We start from the raw sequence: 23,107 nt of genomic DNA on the forward strand, positions 1-23,107 counted from the left end.
TGTCGTTAGTGAAGGGCAGTATCTTACTTTTACTTTTCGCTGATTTTTAAGATTATCTATTAAGAACTATCTACATTTATGTTGATTTAGTACCTTTAATACAGTCCCCGTTTTAATGGATTCGCGAGTATGTGTATTTTACCTCTGGGGTAAAATATTGCGTACAAACAGACCTCAAACCATGACCTATAAACAACGTTAATTTTCAATAGACATGGAAGCTTCTTTATAAATTATACGTTATTTACAATCGTTTGAATTTAGAAGGTGTAAGGGTTAAATCAAAACGGTCGCACAAATTATGACGTCATCGTCTTACGGCTTGGAGTGCAAGCGAGATAGCGAGATTAATATTAAGGGCTTAATTTTCAATCATTCTGATTCAGTTCTCACAGAAATTTGTTTTATGTATTAACTCCGTATTAAACTATTTACATAATTAAATAAAAACAATTATCGCATTTGGAAGACCCATTTAATGTCATATTAAACTGAGTTTTCATTCTGCAACAGAAATTGTCAACTAATCAAATTTGGAAAAATAAGTAACGCAACTGTCAGTTTCTAGTGATGGTTCAAAAATTTTAATTGCTCTCGTTTGTTTTGCAACTTGCGACCTATACCAACTTCAGATTGTAGAAATCTATTTTTAGTTTATTACGCAATACTGTAAATATTTATGTTTCTTAAAATCACGTGACGAGGTCCTTTTATAACTGGAAAGGCTTATTTTATGTTTGACGACATCCGATGTTCGAGCGAAAACAATGAAATTTATAAATAATGATTGATGCAAAAAATACGATTCTTAAATTAATGAATGCATATTAAAACATAATATTACCTACATCTTTATTGAGATATCAAAGAAAAAGGACATGTCGAAATATAATTTTTATACCTTAATTCAAGGTAACTTAAGTTAACTATAATTTGCGGCCTCTCATCGGTGTTAATGACTTACAAGCGTGGGAACTTTGGAAAATTAATACATTTGCATCTTAAGTACTACACAATAATTATTACAAAGAAAAAAACAATTAAGACTAATTACCATATTTATGGGATGAAAAATGTAAACAAAAAAGGTATACAATTATAATACTTAGCAAAATATCAAACCTTTAATAGGAGTCATTGCGCAATATTTAATGTTTTTATCAATAATTTGCGTCAAGCAACTCATTATACAGTATTAGAAAATACACTCTAAAATAAATTAATTTAGCATTTGAAATATGGTGAAAGGAGTAACTGTCCAATAAAAAGAGATATACTTAGCAAGTCTTGACGTCACTAAATGACAATGCGCGCTTTAGAACGAGATAGCAAGTTTGCAAACGCGCCATCTCTTGCGGTTGCCAATATTTTAATTAACAATTTCTACTTAATTTATCAACTTATTTTTATGTTTTCACCAAAAGGTTTATTTTTCAGATTAATATTACATATAAAATATTTCATATTTATTTGAAATGATAAATAACGTATGTAGTAAAGAAATTGCTTTAAAAGGAGTAGCTTTTCATATATTTTAAGATACTATTTTAATTTCCTAAAAAATAATTAATACAGTACCACTATCATATTTATGTAATATATAGAGGTAGTTTAAATATATAAACATCGGACACAATCTCCCATTTTGATAAAGAGAAAATAATTTAAAGAATAAAAACCATTATCCTTAGTACTCCGAATTATTTTTCAACCGACTTTCACATATCAAATCAACTCTTATGACTAACAGCATAATCAAACGATCTTAAATAAATATAACCTAAAACATAAAAGGGCGATAAAACACGGTTACATTAACTGCAGTTATAGCAGGTACCAAACGTCCTTGTCTTAAAAGTGAACGCGTGTCCTTACCACGGGTATATATTGCTAATGAAATATGAGCTTTATTGTTTAGCGAGACTTGGCATTTTTAATAAATGATCCCAATCCTTTTTTTCTATCTCAAAAATGGACCGATAAAAACAAAGTTTTTTAATATCCACGATTTAGGCATAGCCTAGTGTAGAAATCGTTGTTGATTCTTATAAGAAATGTAATTTTTGGAAAATATTTTTTTTCTACTTCTACATCCAAATGAGTTATTTTGATTGATCTATTTTCGGAATCGGATTGAGGATTTAGATTGGGGTCCTTTATTAAAATAGCTGTTAGAGGGTCTAATTTCGGTTGATTAAGGAATTATAATAATGATATTTAATCGAAATATAACAGACAATGTTAGATACAGTAAAAAACGTTATTTAAAAAAACGGAATATTTAGTGCAGAAATATTACAACAACACTCCTTACATCGCGCAGTCAAGTAAAGAATTAAAGGAAAAAAACAATTGCAAATATTCTTAAATTAGACGTATACACGGATATAAATAATTACAATTCATGAAACGTACAAAAACAGAGGATTTGAAGCAAAAAAATACTTAAATTGATTGTCAAAAAACCCAAAACCAATCAGTATTAATGATATAAATAACTACATATTGCGTATCTTTATAATAACTTTTAGGTCTTCGAATATTAATTTTTGAAAGAAATAAATAAGCGGCAATAACCTATTGGGGAATGGAACAGACTGCCGAGGCGATATTCCACTGGTTCAAAACCCAAGGACATGCACCTTTTTTCTAAATTTATATTCATTGTGAATTATCGCTTACTTTAACGGTTAAGGAAAACATTGTGAGGAAACTTACATACCTAAGTTCCTATAAGAATTTTGAGGGTAGGTATATGCCAATCCGCACTAGACCAGCGTGGACTAAGGCATAATCCCTCTCAGTAGTAAAGGTCAGCAGTGGGACAGTATATAATACAATATAATATTGAGGAAAACATCACAATGTCAGTATTTATGATTGAAGTAAAAGAATCATCACTTATTAGATTTTTGTAAAATATTCCACTGAGACAAATTATTAGTATTAACATAATTTTAATTGTTTATCCCAAAATAATTCCTAATTAGAGCGAGTGCGAAGCGTGAAAATATTCAAAAGGTAACCCGAGAAAAATTTCCGTGCCCAATTTAACAGTAAACAAAGACTAAGACAAACGTAAATAAACCTAAAAGTGAAGCCGGTAGGAATCGGATTGTATTGACGCTTAGCTGATGGGAGCCATTCATGCAAATTTTATATGTACAAGACTACTTTAATTGATATATAACTAGTTTCAGCTAGCTCTTCTTAAAGACCCTTTACGGTCTATTTATACATCAAATTCCATCCAAAACCATTTAGCAGATGCTTACAACCTTCCATTGCAAAGTTACGAACCCATAGTCACGTGTTTAAGGCAACTAAGGCCAAATTATTTCCCTCAAATCGCCCGCCTACGTTACACGAGCTAATCTAAAATCAGTCACGTCTCGAGCGAGAGCGGTTTCGTTTTGTGCAACAATATACACATAGAATACAACACAAACGTAATATTGTTTTGTAATTACGCCGGTCGGACGAGTTTGAATCTAACGCCCTTATCCTTATTACGTAGAGATGTAAATGCCATTGCCAAATAAATTCCCAGGACGTGAGCAAACCAATACTTGGGCTTATTGATTGCAACTGAATTTCGCTCTCAAGCGCGATATCAGATGAGACGCTGTTAAACTACGATGGGCAATAAGACAGTTGCTATTTAATAAAGCCGTATTAAAATGACCTTAAATGACATTTGAACCACATTATGTGACGGATTTTGACAGCTGATAGTTTATGTAATAGCCCCGACTCAGCTGAGAGCAAACTCTTAAGTGACATCTTAAGCATAATTCAATAAAGTCTACTTGAAATTTTACTCAAGGCTTAGATTGATTTATGAATATGGTTCCTAATGTCTTTCTAATTAACAAAAAAAAATACCTATAAATTGAAATCAGAACTCAAATTCACAAGCAAATACTGGCTTTAAATTAAAGAGACAAATAATTTTAATATCTATTGATGTGAGCATTCAATTGGTAAATTGTAAATTCTAGACTATTAATATTTTTACCAACTAAATGGTGTGCAAACTCGCTTGATAATAAGAGCAGTGACTATTCATAAACAGCTGTTCTAGTAATCACAAAGTTACATGACGCTTCTCAACTTATGTTCAATCAGAAATTCACGTTTCTTCAAACACCGCAATAAATAGACCTATTGCCTAAAACAGTCGACATGACCGGCGCCAAAGGGAACAGAGAAGGCTGCCCTCTTAGATTCAACAAAACAGTTTTGTATTTTTACATTAATGGGATTAGCTATTTGGCCTGTTTAGTTGCTTCTTATTTAGGGCACGTTAATTCTCGAAAGTTAAATCTATAATTTTTATACCTCCCTACCTGTACTTTTTAATGACATTTTTTTCGATATCTTTGATATTTCCTTTGAGGGTATTGCGTGCCCTACGTGCTCCCTTAAAAAAGCCGGATATCTATAGAAAAAATACTGCTTTGATATCTTCAAAATTTCCTTTATCGGTACTGCATGCCTAAATGTACCGCCACAAGAAAGGCCTGGCTATCTATAGAAAAAAATCGTTTTGCCTTCCCCTAGACCTAAATTTGAGATTTGCTTAACTGAAATCTGGCAAGGTCCATGTCTATAGACCTAAATACGTAGATACATAAATTAATTAAAACTAGTATAACACCAGGAAACACAACCTCGCGTTTAACCTCACGTCTCATATGTAAACTCAATATCAAGGTTTAATAAAAAATAATGTCAAGTGTGCACGCGTATGGTTCCGTATATCGCGTTGAAACATGCAATAGATTATTCAATTAGTGTTGGTCACAGAAAGATCTTTACCGGGAAAAGAGTCTTGTACCTTCCGGTATAAAAAGTCGCCTATATGTTAACACGGGGCTTGTTCTGTCTGCCAAATTCATTACTACTATTAAAAATTAAAAATATGTACAAATTTTAGTATAAAGTAAGAATAATTACTTGCGTTTTTGTCTATGCAACGCCCGGTTACTTAAAGGTTACGGAAAAAAACATATTCAAATATTATTAACTTTAATTAAATTTGTTAATAAAAAACGATGATCGCCCGCTTAGCTATTCTATGGAAATAAAAATACAATTATCTTAATACGTATGAATATTGAAACAAAACTGTTTTTTTAACTTTATCGCGATTTGTATTATAATTTCCTCCCGACGTTTCGAAGACTGCAGCCTTTATGTTCCCCCATGAACATAGTTTAATGTAAATTTCTAACATTCGCGTAAACATAAGAAATTATTATACGTAAATTCATTAAAGTTTTTATACGTTTACAAACAAATTTACCGGTCTGTCGTACAGAACCTCAAAAATACCGGTTTTTAATTGTAACACCGGTTTTTTTCGTAACACTTTCCGACATTAAGCATAATATACGATTGTTTACCGGGAAACGGTAGCAATGATTGTCGACTTTCGCAAATTATCATATTTAAAACTAAATCTTTAGGCATATTGTGAGATAAACTTCAATGACAGTTATAACAACATAAAAAAGGATTAGTTAAATATTTATACCGTTTCAACATAGAAAGGTATCCGGAATTTCGTGATATGACAGCTCTATGTCCCATCACTACAGCAGTTTACGTTCAGTGGTCAAATTATAGAAAAATAATGATTTACCCGGGATCTTTAATTTATGGGACTTAACATACACAACGAAATTTCTAGGTTGGTGAATAACGGATGGTTTCTCGATCTCCTGGAGAAGATTAAGGACCCATCTTCATCCTTGATCAACTTTAACGAAAACTTAAGATGAGAACAGCTTAAAAGACGGATAGAGTGCGTAGACCAGGGTATTTATCGGGCATGGAACATTAAAAGTAATCATGCCTTACACATAAATTAATTTGCCAGCGCTAACTCAAAAGTCCGTTATGTTTGTATAAACTGGCTTTGCCAGGCTAACAAACGTAGAGTAAAAAAATGGTCCCATAGATTGTTTTCAAAATAGGTTTACTAGTTTGATTTTGAAACTAAAATAACTGGAATAATTATATCGTATTAAAAAAACGAATTTTGTTTTGCTGGCGCTTTTGCATTGTTTTTTACGTTGCGTTTTACAATAAACCTTTAATTAGCTACAATAATGCTTAAAGGTTGGTATCGTGAATGCACTAGTAGGTAAATCTAATATAACAAAACACATTATAAAAATGCGAATTGATAGTAACGGATATTAACTATGAGTTACCGTAATGTATTGTCCTCGTGTATTTATTGCGTAATATTGCACGATAATTATATTGACTTTAATAAATAAGTCGTTTAGTGCATTTTCTTATGCGAAAAAAAGATGCATATGAAATTATATTAAATATACAAGATTACGTAGAAAGTGATAGTTTTAAAAAGAATTAGAAACAGACAAACACATAACGGAGCTATTTTTAGTAAGTTAAGAAAGTTTGTTTATCGAACTAATAAAAAGGTTTTTAATTTTTTTTTAAATGGAGTTATTGAATAATAAATGTATAATTTATCTTAACAACGTTATAAAATAGATGTCATAAATAAATTGAAATAATCTGAACCCTGATAACGTCATAGTCAAATTGAAAAATACGAAAAATATAATAGGTTATCGTATGTCGAACGCAATAAATCGCAAACAACTTTGTTCTTATGATAACCCCCATCAAAAGGTCAATTGGCTCTACAAATGGTCGAATCAGTCTGTCACCACACTTCGCACACAACGGACGTGTTATACGTTCAAATAATTCGAGATTCAAATTCGTAAATCGAATTCCAGATTTGAATGAAACAATGGCGGCTGTTAACGGGAAAGATTTAAATTCAGAAGCCGTGCCGCCATCTTCCCTCATACGTAGGGTCAGTTCGCGTTCCATTAGAAATTCAATTTCGGAGGAAAAAGAAAATGGTGATACAGTACAAAAAGGGTCGTTTGTTAGTAAATACAAAAAAGCGCCTGAAGCGCTCAAAAGTTTTCACTTGGCGGACGCTGAAAGCGAATTAGAAGTGCCCGGTACGCCGATGACGCCGCGGACTTCAACTACTCCTGGTTTGTATGAATTTGTTTAAAAAAATGACAGTTGCCTCACGGCGATGAATGGCCTTCAATGTGACATTTATATCAGGAAGAGGCAAATGAGAAATAACATACAGCCTTAACATTTCCTTTTTATAAACTATCAGAATAATTATATTTAGTTTTGTGTTTTTATTAAAACAATAATAAATAAATAGCACATTTTTTTCTATGTTCCTTTTTTTAATTTAATAGTATTTGTTTACCTTACAAATAGGCAAGGCAAAGGGATATAAATCCTTCTTCTTGCGTAATACTTCAGTTACATAGTATCATTTGTTTGATTTTTCATTAGCTATATTTAACCTTATACGCTTATAATTTAACATTACTAAACATAAGGACCTGAGTCTTTTTTAAGGAGAATTTAGTTAATTATAATTACATTGCATTATCAGATTTGACAGTGAACTTCTTTTCATTATCTGGCAACAATTTACCAAAAAGTCCACTGTCTTGTAACGATACATCGTAACCGTATCGTATGGTATTGAATGGATATACTAATTTAACTTTGACACAACTGAGATACTAACTCCGTATGATACTTACACATAATATTATTTTTATTTATCATAACATTTATGAGCGATACTAAGGTTTTCTAAAATTATTTAAATATACCTTACATCTATATAAAACCAGCCTAATATCTATAAACAAGTATATGGTATTTTATATTCCAAGTATTTGTATATTAATTTCGGTTATTGCGTAAGGTGAATCACAAAATTATACAAAATAAATACCATATGCTCATACGATATTTTTATACGAATACGATTTATCAAGTCGTATCGTACGGCTAAAATATCGTATTGAATATCCATATATCGTGGGTAATGGGAAACCTTTGGCATACTCATATCAATGAATCGTAAATTGTTTAATATATATTTGTCTATATTTATATAGCATATTTATCGTATTGAATCAATTGTTTAGATTTCATAAGCGAATGTCGTAATAGGATACGTTACATACTATTACTAAATGTATTGTCTCGTTGGTGGAATGATTGTGCTAGTAGGATATATTTAATATCCGCCCGTATAGCGACCACCGTACACAAGGTGTTAAAACCCGCCATAGTGGCCCACGTAAGTGTCGCGTGCCGGGATCAGTATATCCGGTACCAACAGGCAGGCATAATTGTGTCGACTGTCGAGGGGACTATCTCTCATCAGTCGACATTCTATTGAAACCAACTTTCCCTGACATAGTGTCCCACGTAAGTGTGTTACCTTTCGGGATCAGTATATCCGGTACCAACAGGCCGGCATAATTGTGTCGACTACCGAGGGATAATCATCTCTCGTCAGTCGAAATTCTATTGACCCCCACTTTCCCCGACATAGTGGCCCACGTAAGTGTGTTACCTTTCGGGATCAGTATGTCCGGTACCAACAGGCCGGCATAATTGTGTCGACTGTCGAGGGGACTATCTCTCATCAGTCGACATTCTATTGAACCCCACTTTCCATCAGGTGCAGTGGGGTCAATTTGTCGTTCTCAGTACAAACATTATAATGGTTCTAGATTCCATTCTCAGATCAAGCGATATTCTTTCAAAATGGCTCCACCGCTTCATAAATGATTTTGCCAATGTCAGATCAATCAATATGAGGAGTGTCGTGATAATTTGACTGCCTCGATGGCATCATTATATGTCGGCACGACTACAGTGCTGAGGTCTCGGGCTCGATCCCTGAGTCGGGCAAATATTGGGTTTTACTACTCATTATTAGGTCGGGGTTTGGAGTTTGTGCCCGATATGGCGATAGGCTCGCCCCCTATCACATCATGGAATACACAGGACGAAAAATCGATGCACTAGTTGCGCCTCTGCCTACCTCTTTGAGGATAAAAGGCGTGGATATGTGTATGTTGATTTATACAGTCAATATTAAGAGAAGATTTTGAACTAGATATATAAATGCGATCCGGTGTAACTACTGAACATAATAAGAACACCTCATATCTCAGGATGGCGAGCGCAGTAGAATACCAAACAATACTTTGTAATTAAAGGTGTTGGATGGTGTTTCTGCTGTTTATGGGCGGTCGTATCGCTTACCAACAGTTGAACGGCAAGCTCGTCTCGTCATTCAAAGCAATAAAAAAAAATCCGATTAGAATTGTCAGATAGACTCTACCATGACTTAAAGTACCTATAATAAATTTACTAGATCTGTCTATCCCTCAAGGATATAGCGTCAACTTATTGCTTATTAGTTATATCTGAAACATTTGGTATTTGAACTTTGCTCTTTAAACCAGACAACAATAACTAGCTATTAGATCTATTGCAACAAATATCTAGATTCTATTGTTCGGCTAATTTAATAGTTGTTTCAATTTTAATAATGTAATAAAGTGGGCATATGACAGCCTCGGTGGCATAGTTGTAATTGTACACGGTACGACTACTGCGTAGGTCCTGGGTTCGAATCCCGAGTCAGACCAAAAAAATTGTGACTGGGTTTTTTCATATAAAAACTACTCAGTCACAGCTCCGAGTCAGGAAAGTGGCGGTGTGATACTCCCATGCATCGCCACGTAAAGCCGTTGGTCATGCGCCTGATCCCTCTCCAGTCATTCTATCAGACTCTAGTCCACTTACCATCAGGTGCAGTGGCGCCAATGAGCCGTGTACATATAGAGAAAAACTGTATAAATACTGACCATGACCGACCGTGCGTTTGCTGCGTCATGTTGCGCAACGTTGCTACACATGACACTTATGTAAAGCTAAGTACTAAGGCTGTAATGTCCTTCAAACTATACATAGCTTGACGATAGATATAGACAACCGCATTGGAATTTTTGAAAACAGATTAACGTCTTTTATCTGCCATTTGCCTAATAAAACCAGTCGCATCAAACTGGATTTTGTCTTTATTTGTATTTATAATTAGAGGAAATGTTTATTATAAACATTTATATTTCATGACGTATACAAACGAACGTTGTTCAAAATCTGGAGTTAGAACAAAAGTTCGCTTGTGCTTTGTGGATTGTGGTTATGTTTTTACTAATAACTTCGAATATTCAAGCGAACAAGAACATCTCCTCTCCAAACACCTACTCACTTTCCTACTTTATTATTAAATTTATATCAAAACACGGATATTATGATGGGAGCATTGAAACGGCTAACTCACGGCGAGGTTGCAATCACTTCCTCAGTTCGACCTTCGTTATCCTTTGGAAAGTACAACCGTAATGCTAAACAGAGGTTAAACTATGAAAACGTCTTTGTAGTCAACCGCAAAAATAGCCAATTAATTCAACATTTCAAATCGCCTTTAGGCTTTGTAAAATAAACTTCTAAGGCTTTATTCGCTTAGATAAAGAAAATTAATATTTTAAATAAAGTTTATGTGCAAGCGTATTAAAGTTTTGTATTAGGTCAGATATTTTAGTGGCTGTATGTGTGAACTGTATGCTATTAAAGATATGTACAACGCAGTGCTTTACTTTAAAAATGATCACAAAAGTATAAGTCCAACATAAATAGGTCTACCGGAGTATATAAGTACATAAGTACTAGAAGTTCATTCAAAAGCCCACGTAGAGTTCTGGTGGTCTACGTGCTTATGGTTGTAATTATATCCGCCTGCAAATCCAAGGCTATACATACATACATAGTATCACGCCTTTATTCTATAGGGGTAGGCAGAGATTATGGATTGCCACTTTGCACGATTCTGCCATACTTCTCTCTCTTCCTCCACCTTCATCAATCTTTTCATGCATTCCCGCCAGTTCAGGGTACTTTTGCCCTGGACTTTAGTATGAATGTCGGATATCATTCGAAGGTTCGGTGCGGTCGACCCTCCCGGCTCTTGCATCCACAGTCGCCTTAGATGTATAATCCGCCATAGTAGCCCACGTTAGTGTATTCTGGGATCAGCCTGTATCGGTTTCAAACATGCCGGCATAATTATGTCAACTAGCGAGTTATCATTTCTCGTCAGTCGACACTGTCCAGGTCCTTCACTTATCAGCCTGTATCGGTTTCAAACATGCCGCCATAATAAGTCGACTAGCGAGTAAATATCTCTCATCAGTCGACACTGTCCAGGTCCTTCACTTATCAGCCTGTATCAGTTTCAAACATGCCGGCATAATTATGGCAACTAGCGAGTTATCATCTCTCGTCAGTCGAAACTATCCGGTTCCTTTACTTACCATTAAATGCAGTGCGGTCACTTTTCTGAGCTAGTATAAAGCGTAGACTACAATGAAAGGTATCACAGGATAAAATTAACCTGGCAATGGCCTTATTAATATAGGCCCTTGACACACGGCAGGTCTCTGACCCACAATATTTACAAGATAAGAAATACAATGTTGCTATAAAAACAAATGTAACGGCCTTCCGTTTTCTACTGAGGCAACTACAATATCAGTAATATTAATAAAATAAAAAACCGTTTTATTTCTTGCTATTTTAAAGATTATTTTTCCTTATTTCTACATATATGGAGTGTAAATTAATTCATTTAGTATTATGTTTGTGTTCATTTATGAATTATTATCATCTTATTCTTCAAGAATTCTTTGAAGTCTTTCTCCAAAGTTAGCCAAGAGCATTGAACAGGCCTGTTTTGTCACTTCTTCTTAGGGACATGCTAATTTTCCAAAAATATAATTCCATAATTTTTTGTACCTTCCCTTCGTATACTTTTTAATGGAAATTTGTACGATATTTTCGAAATTTTCTTTGAGGGTACTGCGTGTCCTCACAAATAATCTCTAGCCATTAGTACTGCATTTAAAATAATAAAATAATGTATTAATCACGAAGACGAACATAGTTGCACTAAGGGCAGGTCAAAGTTCATAATAATAAATAAATTATTATTAATAGCAACAATATTGCCGGATACGGCGATTCCTCACTTTGAAGCCACATACGGCCGTCCTTATTTTTTAAGATATATATAGAAATGTAAGTAACAAAAATAACATATCTTATTTAGAAAAATATAGAGTATAATTAATTTTTACAACTAAGAGCTCCTTAAGTAACTAAAAAATGCCAGTTCGGGCTGCCAAATAGGAAGAAGGGCTGGGGGAGAAGAGGATTTATTTTTTAAATAAGCTATCCTTACCGGTGATTGCGATGTAGGCCCTAACTTTTCCTAGGTTAATTTACAAATTTGTATACATATTTAAACATAATATATTAGCATAACAATGTTTGAAAATAAATCGCCTCGTTAATCCCAATACATAATTATTTCTGATTTGATATAAACTGTGCTATATTTAAATAAATTTCTTGTTACACTATCAAGAAATCGATATGTTCCAAGGCTTTTTTAATTCAAATTTTACGGAAATTTCCTTCTTTTCGACAAATCATATTCAATTCGCGAATATAATAATTAAAATTTTAAATAATACATTCTTTATTTAAAAACAGTATTCGTTGAATAGCATTTATTTGTTTCGTGACATTTTTACACCAAATTACATATTATATTTCATATCAACTTATTTAAACATACAGGATTTTAAATTTAGAAAACAAATTTGAAACAAGAATTTAATTTAAAAATGACATTGATACCAACATTCGAAATTTAAAAAGGTTAAACAAAACTAGTAACCTCCTTTGTTCCAACCTCTTCTCCCTAGTTTCTATACTGCGAAATTGTGTACCCAGATTATGCCATAGTCCTCAATCAAACTAACTCCAACATTTCTTTGTCCTCAGGCCACGAGAACTGCACATTCCACCATGACCTGGAGCTGGACCATAGACCACCCACCAGGGAGGCGCTGCTCCCCGACATGGCAAACTCTTACAGACTATTGCTTACAGGTTAGTCTCTAATAACAGAAACCTTAGCTGATATCTCTTTCCCAAGATAATATGAGATAGTTACTGCAGAGTATTGTATCTTTCTAAATCTTATACAGGGTTATTTTGACATTGCATTAATAAATTAAACCGCCAACAAAATTTTCAATGAATAACGAATATTTTCAACATAAATCTCAGTTATACTTCTTTGATTTTTTGTTAATTATTTCGTAGTTTAGTGCGAATATCGTGTGTGCGTGAGTGTATTTCTGACTTAAAGTGTGATGTTGCCGCTACAAAAATTTCTCTTAGAGTAGTAGTAGTGGCATTAGGACTTTTAAAATTAAAATTACGTTTCATTAATATTTATTTCATTCGATATAACACTTTTTTATTTTACATGTACAGTTCGAGTAACTTATTGTAAAGTATTATTTCCAAGAAGACAAGTATGTGGTCTCATTTAGTAACGCAATGTCAAAATGACCCCGTACAATAATTATACCAGCTGTGTATGCTCTTCTACTGCTGGGCCTTCTCTTCTAGTAGCAGGTTTAGGCTTTAATTCATCACGCTATCCTTATGTTTAAGAGACTTCACATACGAATAGCAAAAACTTTAGTTTCTTATAATATTTACTTTACTTTTATATAGTTAAATCATTCTGTTTATTTCTCAATTCAATGAAATTAATTATGAAATGCATCTAACACTTAAGTTTGCTGATTCTAGGTTTGGGAGAGGACCCAGAGAGGGAGGGTCTTCTGAAGACTCCAGAGCGTGCCGCCAAAGCGATGTTGTTCTTCACGAAGGGCTACGACCAGAGCTTGGAAGGTAAATACATGAATAAATAAAATAATATCGAATTTCAAACATCGATATAATATGTACTACGTACTAGCTTTGGCGTTCCAAACATTCACTGTGTTCAACTGAGTTGAACTGATATCCATTCAAACTGACTTTAATATGGTCAATATTGCCAGCTTGTGGTTGTGTACGGAGTGGCGCTCATGATATAAGAACTCGAGTCTAAGTGTAAACTTCGATTTCAGTAAAAAATATTAGTCAATTAAGTAAAATTATTTCTTGTTCAAGTGAATAAATAGTTTATAACAGTGACGTTTTGGTTGCCATTTTAGTTCAGATTTTGAAAAGTTTATATGGACGTTCGTGTCTATAGAACATACGTCAAAGGCTATAAATATTTGTGTGTGTTCCATGTTTTAGGAATAAATATTTCTTTCTTTCTTTACAAAGAAATCCAAATTCCAAGCCCCTACTATTTTAGCATTTACATTATTAAACCTCTGCATCCAATTCCAGAGGTCCTCAACAACGCGATCTTCGATGAAGACACAGACGAGATGGTGGTGGTGAAGGACATTGAGATGTTCTCCATGTGCGAGCACCATCTGGTGCCGTTCTACGGGAAGGTCTCCATCGGCTACCTGCCGCAGGGCAAGATCCTCGGTCTTAGCAAGCTGGCCAGGTAACACTTTGAATATACTGGACATCATAACTTAACATCTCATGTCTCAGGATGGCGAGCGCAGTGGAATACCAAACAATACTTTGTAATTCAAGGTGCTGGTGTTTCTTGTTTATGGGCGGTCGTATCGCTTACCATCAGGCGAACAGGAAGCTCGTCTCGTCATTCAAAGCAATAAAAAACGGATAGAAAGACTAACAACCATATTTATAAACAATCCTATAAGGATGTATGGAACACAAGCACTCTTAGCAGGAATTTAAATGACGTAACGAAGTCATATTTAGTAATAAAACGGCGATAAACATCGAAAAAATAGTTTCATTTCAATGTCTAACATTCGCGTAAACATGAGAAATCATTAAATAAATTCTAATAATAATGATTAAAAGCAACTCTAGAGGAATAATAACGCCTAGTTTTACATAGAAGCAACAATGTTACTATTCAAATGTAACCAAATTATAAGGCGTTCTATTGAATCTTGATAAGTTACTTAAGTCTGATCTTTATAAGATTAAGTACGTATTTGGTATTCAAGTTTCTTTTATATATATCACGCTTCTATCCCCAAAGAGGTAGACGAAATCGGTGCACCATCCATGCGTAATCCATTCTATATGATTGGCTCCTTATCGTCATTCGGGCACAAAATCCAAACTTTAGGCTGGTACTGAATAGATAATCCAATATCACTTTGATAGATATTATATACCCGGGATTTGAACCCAGGACATCAAGGGGATGTCGTACGATGCACGTAACACAACTACACCACCGAAGCAGTCCAGAGTATATTTTACATCGATATATATGTACCTACTACGTATTAGATTTAGCGTTCCGAACATTTACTGTCATCATCATCATCAGCCTATATCTTTGTCCTCTGTTGAACATAGGCTTCCTCCAATATGCGCCATTTTACCCTGTTGCTAAAGTGCTGTTGTTAAGGTGTTGTATGTTTCTCCTGTTTATGGGCGGTCGTATCCCTTACAATCAAGCGAACGGCAAGCTGATCTCGTCATTCAAAGCAACAACTAAACATTAGATTCCGCCAATAGTAACTAAATCATATTATCGTTTCCAGGATTGTGGAGATCTTCTCTCGCCGTCTGCAGGTTCAGGAGCGGCTCACCAAACAGATCGCCATTGCGGTGACACAGGCCGTCAGGCCTGCAGGAGTCGCTGTTGTCATCGAAGGAGTGTAAGTACCTTGAATCTTCATTACCATCGACTTTCATCCTCTAAACATAGGCCCAAAAATTTTCTAGTCGTAGGCTATAAGTATTTTTTATAGGTAAGCGACCACCGTACACAAGGTGTTAAAACCCGCCATAGTGGCTCACGTAAATGTCGCGTTCTGGTATCAGACTGTGTATATCCGGTTCCAACAGGCCGGCATAATTGTGTCGACTTGCGTGGGGTAATCATTTCACATCAGTCGAAATTTTATATGAAGCCTCACCACTTACGGGTCACTTTGCCGTGGCCGTATGAAAACAAACTTTCCCCTTTTAATAGCTTTTTTATTGCTTAATACTTTGTACTGTCCCACTGCTGGGCACGGAGCTCCTCTACAGAAGCTGTAGCACTTATTTACACTGGTCTTGGAAGTTTTGAGAATCGTCTTAAAATCACAATTAGTTAATGAGGTCCTTCAGAATAATATTCACTATTAATGTGGCTTAATTCTACATATTTATTGTAGACAAGCATTGAAATTCGTCTTTTTTTAAAGAAAACTTTAATATCAATTGTTTGCCATCATTGTCATTTTTTTGTTGGCACGAATAATTCTAAATAATTAAGTTATCTATTTACTAATATTTATGCAAAAAAATCGGGGCTTCGAAAAAATATATATATCTTCAAAAAACATATTGTGATTATAATTCCTTTCCAGGCACATGTGCATGGTAATGCGGGGAGTTCAGAAGATAAACAGTAAGACAGTGACCTCCACGATGCTGGGAGTGTTCCGCGACGACCCTAAGACGAGGGAGGAGTTCCTGAACCTCGTACATTCCAAGTGAGGACGCGAGACCTCTCAAAAGGATGTTCCCGACATGTTAGCGAAATTGTTTCACCGCTGATTCCAAAATTATCTCAACTAAACACGCGGTAATGGTAGGAATCAACCAATCAAAAGGCATATGTAAACGTGTCGAATTCTGATTGGTTGATATTCCACTATTGATGAAACGGTTGAAGTTAAGGTAGTTTATAGGTATCAGTCAATCATTTTTCAAGATAAAAGTTATTCATATATTTAATTATTATTTATTCAATTAATATTCTATATGGAGGCTATTCCACTTACCATCAGATGTAGAGATCTCACCATGACGGTTTAATTAATACTACATGTGTTTTTCGTTTCTATTTGGACAGTTTTATAGGAATTAGTTTTGTGGTAGGGTGCACAAAGGTTTATACACTTGGCCCGCGTGAGTTGCCCCGGGATCTGTGTATATCCAGTTTCGAACAGGCATAAGAAGTGTCTGGCGAGAGATGATTATCTCTCGTCAGATCGTAGAGTATTGACTCTGCCTACCGCCTTTACCATCAATTATGAAGGCAATTTACGTACCGATATAAAAAAAAAATATTTTAATAAGTTAGTAATTTATTTGCTGAATAACTTTTATCTCACGATAATCAATCACTGTTTTATTTTATGAAAAAAAAAATATGGTAGGTTGGTAGAAATTTTAAACTACCATTGATTTTTTGTTCCTTGCAACACAAATAATAGTTAAGGTCAGGCCTTATTCTATGAACTGGAGTAAATCTGTCTTTTTGCAATTATGGTTCTAATCAAAGGACAGCTTTATAAGCCTTATAGGTAAATAAAGGATTTTTGATTCTCTTACATATACGGCTATTGACGCTGTCCTTCGAAAAGAAAGCCCGTAATTGCAAGACGGATTTTCCCTTATAGACGGTATAGGGCCCTGACATCCTTTAAAAGATTGTCGGGAATGTCCGTGTACAAATTGTGTTATTTTAATTTTAAGTTTTAGCCTTTTGTTTTTTGTAATAATAACAAATATTACAAAAAAATATTAAGATTATTTCGACAATAATATACGCATAATCCTTATAAGAAACAGCTATTTTTAAATATATTTGTTATTTATTTACGCTTTGTTTTAAAACAAGTGTGTAAATTATATTATGAACATTTTTAAACAATTAATTCCTTAAGTGTTGCAATGTTTTTAAGGCAGATTATATAGTTATTTGTTTACTCACTTTATGCAAAAGATGTTAATTTCTGTTCTAACCATGTGGGAAATTTTTTGTTTTCTATATTTTTTTATACATGTAAACATTATTTTTATAATCTGCCTACAACTTAAAACTAAAACTGCCTTAGTTGTTAATAATTGCAGCTTATGTCTTTCATGTTTTTTTATCTTGCCTTAGTTAAAACGTGTAATATATTTCATTTTCACAAACATTATAATTATATTGTATTCTGCAAAACATTTTAGCAATGTGTTGTCCTTGCGAAATCTTTATTTTTTGCATAGCAACACTATCCTAAAACGCGTTATATAATATAATTTGTGATACCTATATTATTTAGTACAAATAACACTAGAGAAATATACAGTGTTGCAAACGCAACTAGGTTTTTTTTCAGTGTGACCAAAAACGTCTAAAAAATATTTAATTTTAATTTCAATTAAAAAATGTGGTAATACACTATTGCCCAGATTATCACATTTTTTACCATTTATTAAGGTACAAATTTATTTTTATAAAAATATTTTAAATTTCTAAGGACCAATTTGTTTTAGCAAAAATCTCAAACATAAAATGGCTGATGTTTGACATTTTTGAAAATGTTTACTTTTTTTTTGGAGAAAGTTTTTTATAAATATATTGACAACCCGTAACGTTGCCTTATGTACGTGATTGTACGAATTTTTTATATGTTACAAAATGATTTTTCGTATAAATAAAGGTTATTCTTTTAAGTTAGCAAAATGACTTTTTTTTACATAATTCAAATCATACAGAGGCATCGATATATATGTACTCAGTACTAGATCTGGCGTTCCAAATACTCACTGTGTTCGATTCAACTGTACTGCAATCCGTACACCTGACTTTAGTACGATTTCAAAATTGACAGCGTGTGGTCATGTACAGATTGATGCTCATAATATAAGAACTGGAGTCTAAGTGTAAACCTGGATGTGAAAAAAAATATTAGTCAAAAAAGTAAAATAATTTGTTGTTCAAGTGAATAAATAGGTTATAACAGTGACGTTTTGGTTGCCATTTTAGTTCAGATTATGAACAAATAGTTTATATGGACGTAGGTGTCTATAGAGTATACATGAATGTACAGAGGTAATTTTTGTGTCAAAATCTTGATTTACAGTTAATGCCTTTCCCCAAGCAAAGGACTTTGAGCATTCGTTCCATACATTTACTTATGATTTTCGAACGTAAATATGCAAAGAATTACAAATAAATCTTTAAAAACTAAATTCAAGGTCCTGTTGAAAATTCTAAATTATCAAAATATTCCGCATTAAATTGTTTATCTGGTAACTTTGACCAGGCGCAGGTCTAACAGCTTTACATACTTTCCAAAGCACGGGTGGATAACATTGCCAGCATTTTGACTCCGAGCTGTGACTTAGTAATTTTTAAGGTGGAAAAACTCAGTGTCTATAATTTTGTGCCCAACTCGGGATTCGATCCCAGGACCCTAGAGCGGTAGTCGAACTCGACTTTTTTGCAATTACAATAACGCCACCGAAGTAATAATAATATAATAATAATTTATATAAATAAAAATGAATCCCTATTTCCCTTGGTCACGCCATCACGCGTGAACGGCTGGACCGATTTCACTATTCTTTTTTTTATTTTGTTTGTTATTGTCAGGAGAAGGTTCTTATGAAAGAAAAAATTAAGGAAATTGAGGGGAACGTTAGAAAATTTAAGAAAAGTTAATTTCAGCGGTTGACAGAATGCGCGCTGCAAATTCATAGTTAACAGGACATCATCTGTCGGATCGACTAGTATAGATATAATACAAAGAGTTCTAAGAATATAGAGCGCCATTGAGAAGATTGTCATACAAAAATCTTACGCTCAAGCGACGGTTACTCAATCTGCCGAGAAATAGCAAAACACCAATGTAAAATACTTCATATTTATTCCATATTTGCACATTTTTAATACGAATATTAAATTTTCTGTAAATATATTATATTTGTATTAATATCTAAGCGGCGATAGCCTAGTTGGGTGTGGAACGGACTGCGAAGACGAATGTCCGCAGGTTCAAAACCCAAGGGCACACACCTGTGACTTTTCTAAAATCATGTGGGTATTCTTTGTTAATTTATCGTTCGCTTTAACGGTGAAGGAAAACATCGTGAGGAACCTGCACATCTGAGAAGTTCTCTATAGGAATTTCGAAGGTGTTTGAAGTCTACCAATCCGCACTAGGCCAGCGTGGTGGACTAAGGCCTAATCCCTCTCAGTAGTAGAGGAGGCCCGTGCTCAGCAGTGGGCAAGTATATAATACAGGTCTGATATTATTATTATTATTAATATCTAAGGACGCTGTCACATCTTGTCATACGGACATTTCAAATAAGACAGCGACTTCTCTCTCTCTCCAGTCGGTCTCTCATTATTGAGGATCGTGATTCAATTCTTCATTGTGATATTTCTCCATCGGCTTCGGTCTTTTGCCTGATGAAATGCTGTATGAATGGAAATATTCAACGCACTGGAAATCTGATCTATCCAGCTTTTGGGGTTTCGTCTTCGTGGTCTCTTTCCTTCCAAAGACAGCGATTTACCAATTGGTAATAACTTTTGGAGCAAATATTTGGGCCTGATGTGTGATCTATAACTAATTATATAGTTTAATGTCTTTCAGGATCCTTTTGACATAGAGTTTACAAATGAAACCACATATTCCGCTGTCTCTACTAACATCCATGAATAACAAATATTTTCATCAAAAATCCCAGTGCTACTTTTCTGATCTTTGATCATTTTTTTGTTTAGTATGCGTACGTGTTTTTCTATCTGAAAGTATGATGTTTCCGCTGCGACAATTCTCTTAGAGAAGTAGTAGTGGTATTGAGACGTGTAAAATTTAAATTACTTTCATTAATACTTTGTTCGAAACTTACACTATTTTATTTTACATTTAGTATATTTTGCATATTTTGATCAAAACATGTGGTAAAGCGGCGATAGTTTAGTTGCTTGTGGAACGGACTGCCGAGACGAATGTTCGCAGGTTCAAATCCTAAGGGCACACACCTCTGGCTTTTCTAAAAAATCATGTGTGTATTCTTTGTGAATTATTGCTTGCTTTAACGGTGAAGGAAAATATCGTGAGGAAACCTGCATATCTGAGAATTTTTCTATAGAAATTTCGAGGGTGTGTGAAGTCTACTAATCCGCACTAGGCCAGCTCGTGGACTATCGCACAATCCCTTACAGTAGTAGAGGAGACCCGTGCCGAACAGTGGGACAGTATATAATACAGGGCTGATATTATTATGTGGTTATATTTAGTAACACAGTATAAACTGACCCTGAATAATTAATATGGCTCATTGCACCTACTAGGTCTTAGATAAATTATAGATAACTTTAATAACCTTTTGAATATATTATACAAAACAGATTTAATTATGGACCTCTAAGCACTATTCCAAGAAACAATACTGCAAACATTTTCGTGACAAAAAAATCAATCCACATTTAAAAATTTATGTATTATAAATTTGGAATAGATAGCTTCTAAAAATATGATTAACGCTCCGTTTTGCAGATGGGCGTCCTTAAATCCGCCACTGATGGATAGCTATCAGCTTAGTTTTCTAATTTATTTATTTATCAAATTTACCAAAAATACAATTTTCTTTATGAACTAAGACAAATAACTTTTAGGTGGTAACATACTAATAATATTAAATTAAGATCATAGGACAAAAACTATACCTCGGTCCCTACACTAGGCACAGCCTGTATCGTAGGCGGCCGATTTACATACCGTATTACACATTATAATAAAATAAAATAAATTAAGTTGGCACTTTACCAAAAAAAACATTATCACTTTACTCGACCCAGAGATCAAACCCATCTCTCAGTTGTATGTAAACTGAGATAGAGAAACTCTTTTTTGAACTAGTTCTAAACAAGATACCGTTATTTAGGTAAGTTCATTGAATGGGTATTTTGTTAAACTATCTGACGACATAAAAATCAAAATTTTGTTTTTCGAGAAACCGCTTTTGAGCTTAGCCCGGCAGTACACCAGCGTGGCAAATATGAAACACCTAGGCATTAAGCATATTGTCCGAAGCACTTCACTCGTAACATTTTATACACACATATCTACATTATTCCAAACATAACATGATAATCACGCTAACCTTTCTAATAATAATGTCTGATACAATAATGTTTTTGTATGTCTGTACAATGCGTTTTTAATCTGAATTTAATTGTATGACTGAACAATTTTGTTTTTGATGTTGAATGTTTAAACAATACATCTTTTATTGCTTTGAATGACGAGACTAGCTTGCCGTGCGCCTGATGGTAAGCGATACGACCGCTCATAAACGGTAGAAACACCATCTAATATTTTCAATTACAAAGTATTGGTTGATATTCTACTGCGCTTGCCATCCTGAGACATGTAGTCCATTGAAATGTTACATTTTTTAGGCCTTACCTTGCGTTTTTTAGAGGACGCAATTTTATTTTTTTGAAGTGTAGGGGGGGTCAGTCTAAAGCTAAAACCAAGTTTGTGGGGTCGCCACCCTTGTCCCACGGCCGCCTTCTTGAAAATAGAGGTTGAAATGGTTTTTACGATGTATCTCTTAAACTATTTATCTGACAAAAAAAAATGTATAAACATTTTTTGTTGCAAATTAAATTCTCTACAACTTTGGTTTAGTAACTTTTGTCGTAGAACTATAAATAAAAAAGTTATAAGCGAAAATGTTAAGAAATTCAATGTTAAGCAATGTCCATTGCAACGTCATCAGAACGTGTGTTTATAAGGTTCATAATACTTTTTTTTGTACTCTCATTAATACCCAAATACCCAAGGGACCATTAGGGAACAAAAGAATATCTGCCTGCTATTATTATTATTATTTCTAACCTCTCTTATTGTAAGAATAGCTGATAATATTGTTTTGAAGTTGTCGTTCAACTTATATCTTTTAGTTGTGCTACATACTTCTGTACGTGCGGATGTATTTTATTCTGTTTTTAATTGTGCAGACGATTTCGAATGATTTTAGACACGATTTTAACTTTAGTGAAAACTACTTTTTTTTTATTAGCATTTTGACTTTTAAAAGACTTTTAAAAGTCAAAATGCTAATGAAAACTTACTTACGACAACTTCAACACAATATTATCAGCTATTCTTACAATAAGAGAGGTTAGAAATAATAATAATAATAGCAAGCAGATGTTCTTTTGTTCCCTAATGGTCCCTTGGGTATTTGGGTATTAATGAGAGTACAAAAAAAGTATTATGAACGTTATAAACACACGTTCTGATGACGTTGCAATGGACATTGCTTAACATTGAATTTCTTAACATTTTCGCTTATAACTTTTTTATTTATAGTTCTACGACAAAAGTTACTAAACCAAAGTTGTAGAGAATTTAATTTGCAACAAAAAATGTTTTTA

General features: G+C 33.9%; 1 protein-coding gene across 2 annotated transcripts in view; it reads left to right on the forward strand.

Annotated features, from left to right (window-relative positions):
• The window catches only part of LOC115455078 (GTP cyclohydrolase 1-like), a 35,294-nt gene extending 16,906 nt beyond the window's left edge, over window positions 1-18,388 (forward strand). Inside the window, exons 2-7 of one of the 2 annotated variants that reach the window (XM_037437343.1) lie at window positions 6,783-7,052; window positions 12,808-12,915; window positions 13,630-13,731; window positions 14,224-14,389; window positions 15,480-15,596; window positions 16,296-18,388. In XM_037437343.1, the coding sequence (XP_037293240.1) occupies window positions 6,797-7,052; window positions 12,808-12,915; window positions 13,630-13,731; window positions 14,224-14,389; window positions 15,480-15,596; window positions 16,296-16,425 (879 nt within the window). In that variant the 5' untranslated portion in view covers window positions 6,783-6,796 and the 3' untranslated portion in view covers window positions 16,426-18,388. The remainder of the gene's footprint in view (window positions 1-6,782; window positions 7,053-12,807; window positions 12,916-13,629; window positions 13,732-14,223; window positions 14,390-15,479; window positions 15,597-16,295) is intronic. The other variant, XM_037437345.1, reaches the window with a different exon arrangement.
• The last annotated feature ends 4,719 nt before the right edge of the window (window positions 18,389-23,107 follow it).

Source organism: Manduca sexta, chromosome 2, assembly GCF_014839805.1.
Source record: "Manduca sexta isolate Smith_Timp_Sample1 chromosome 2, JHU_Msex_v1.0, whole genome shotgun sequence".
Classification (NCBI taxonomy): Eukaryota; Metazoa; Arthropoda; class Insecta; order Lepidoptera; family Sphingidae; genus Manduca; species Manduca sexta.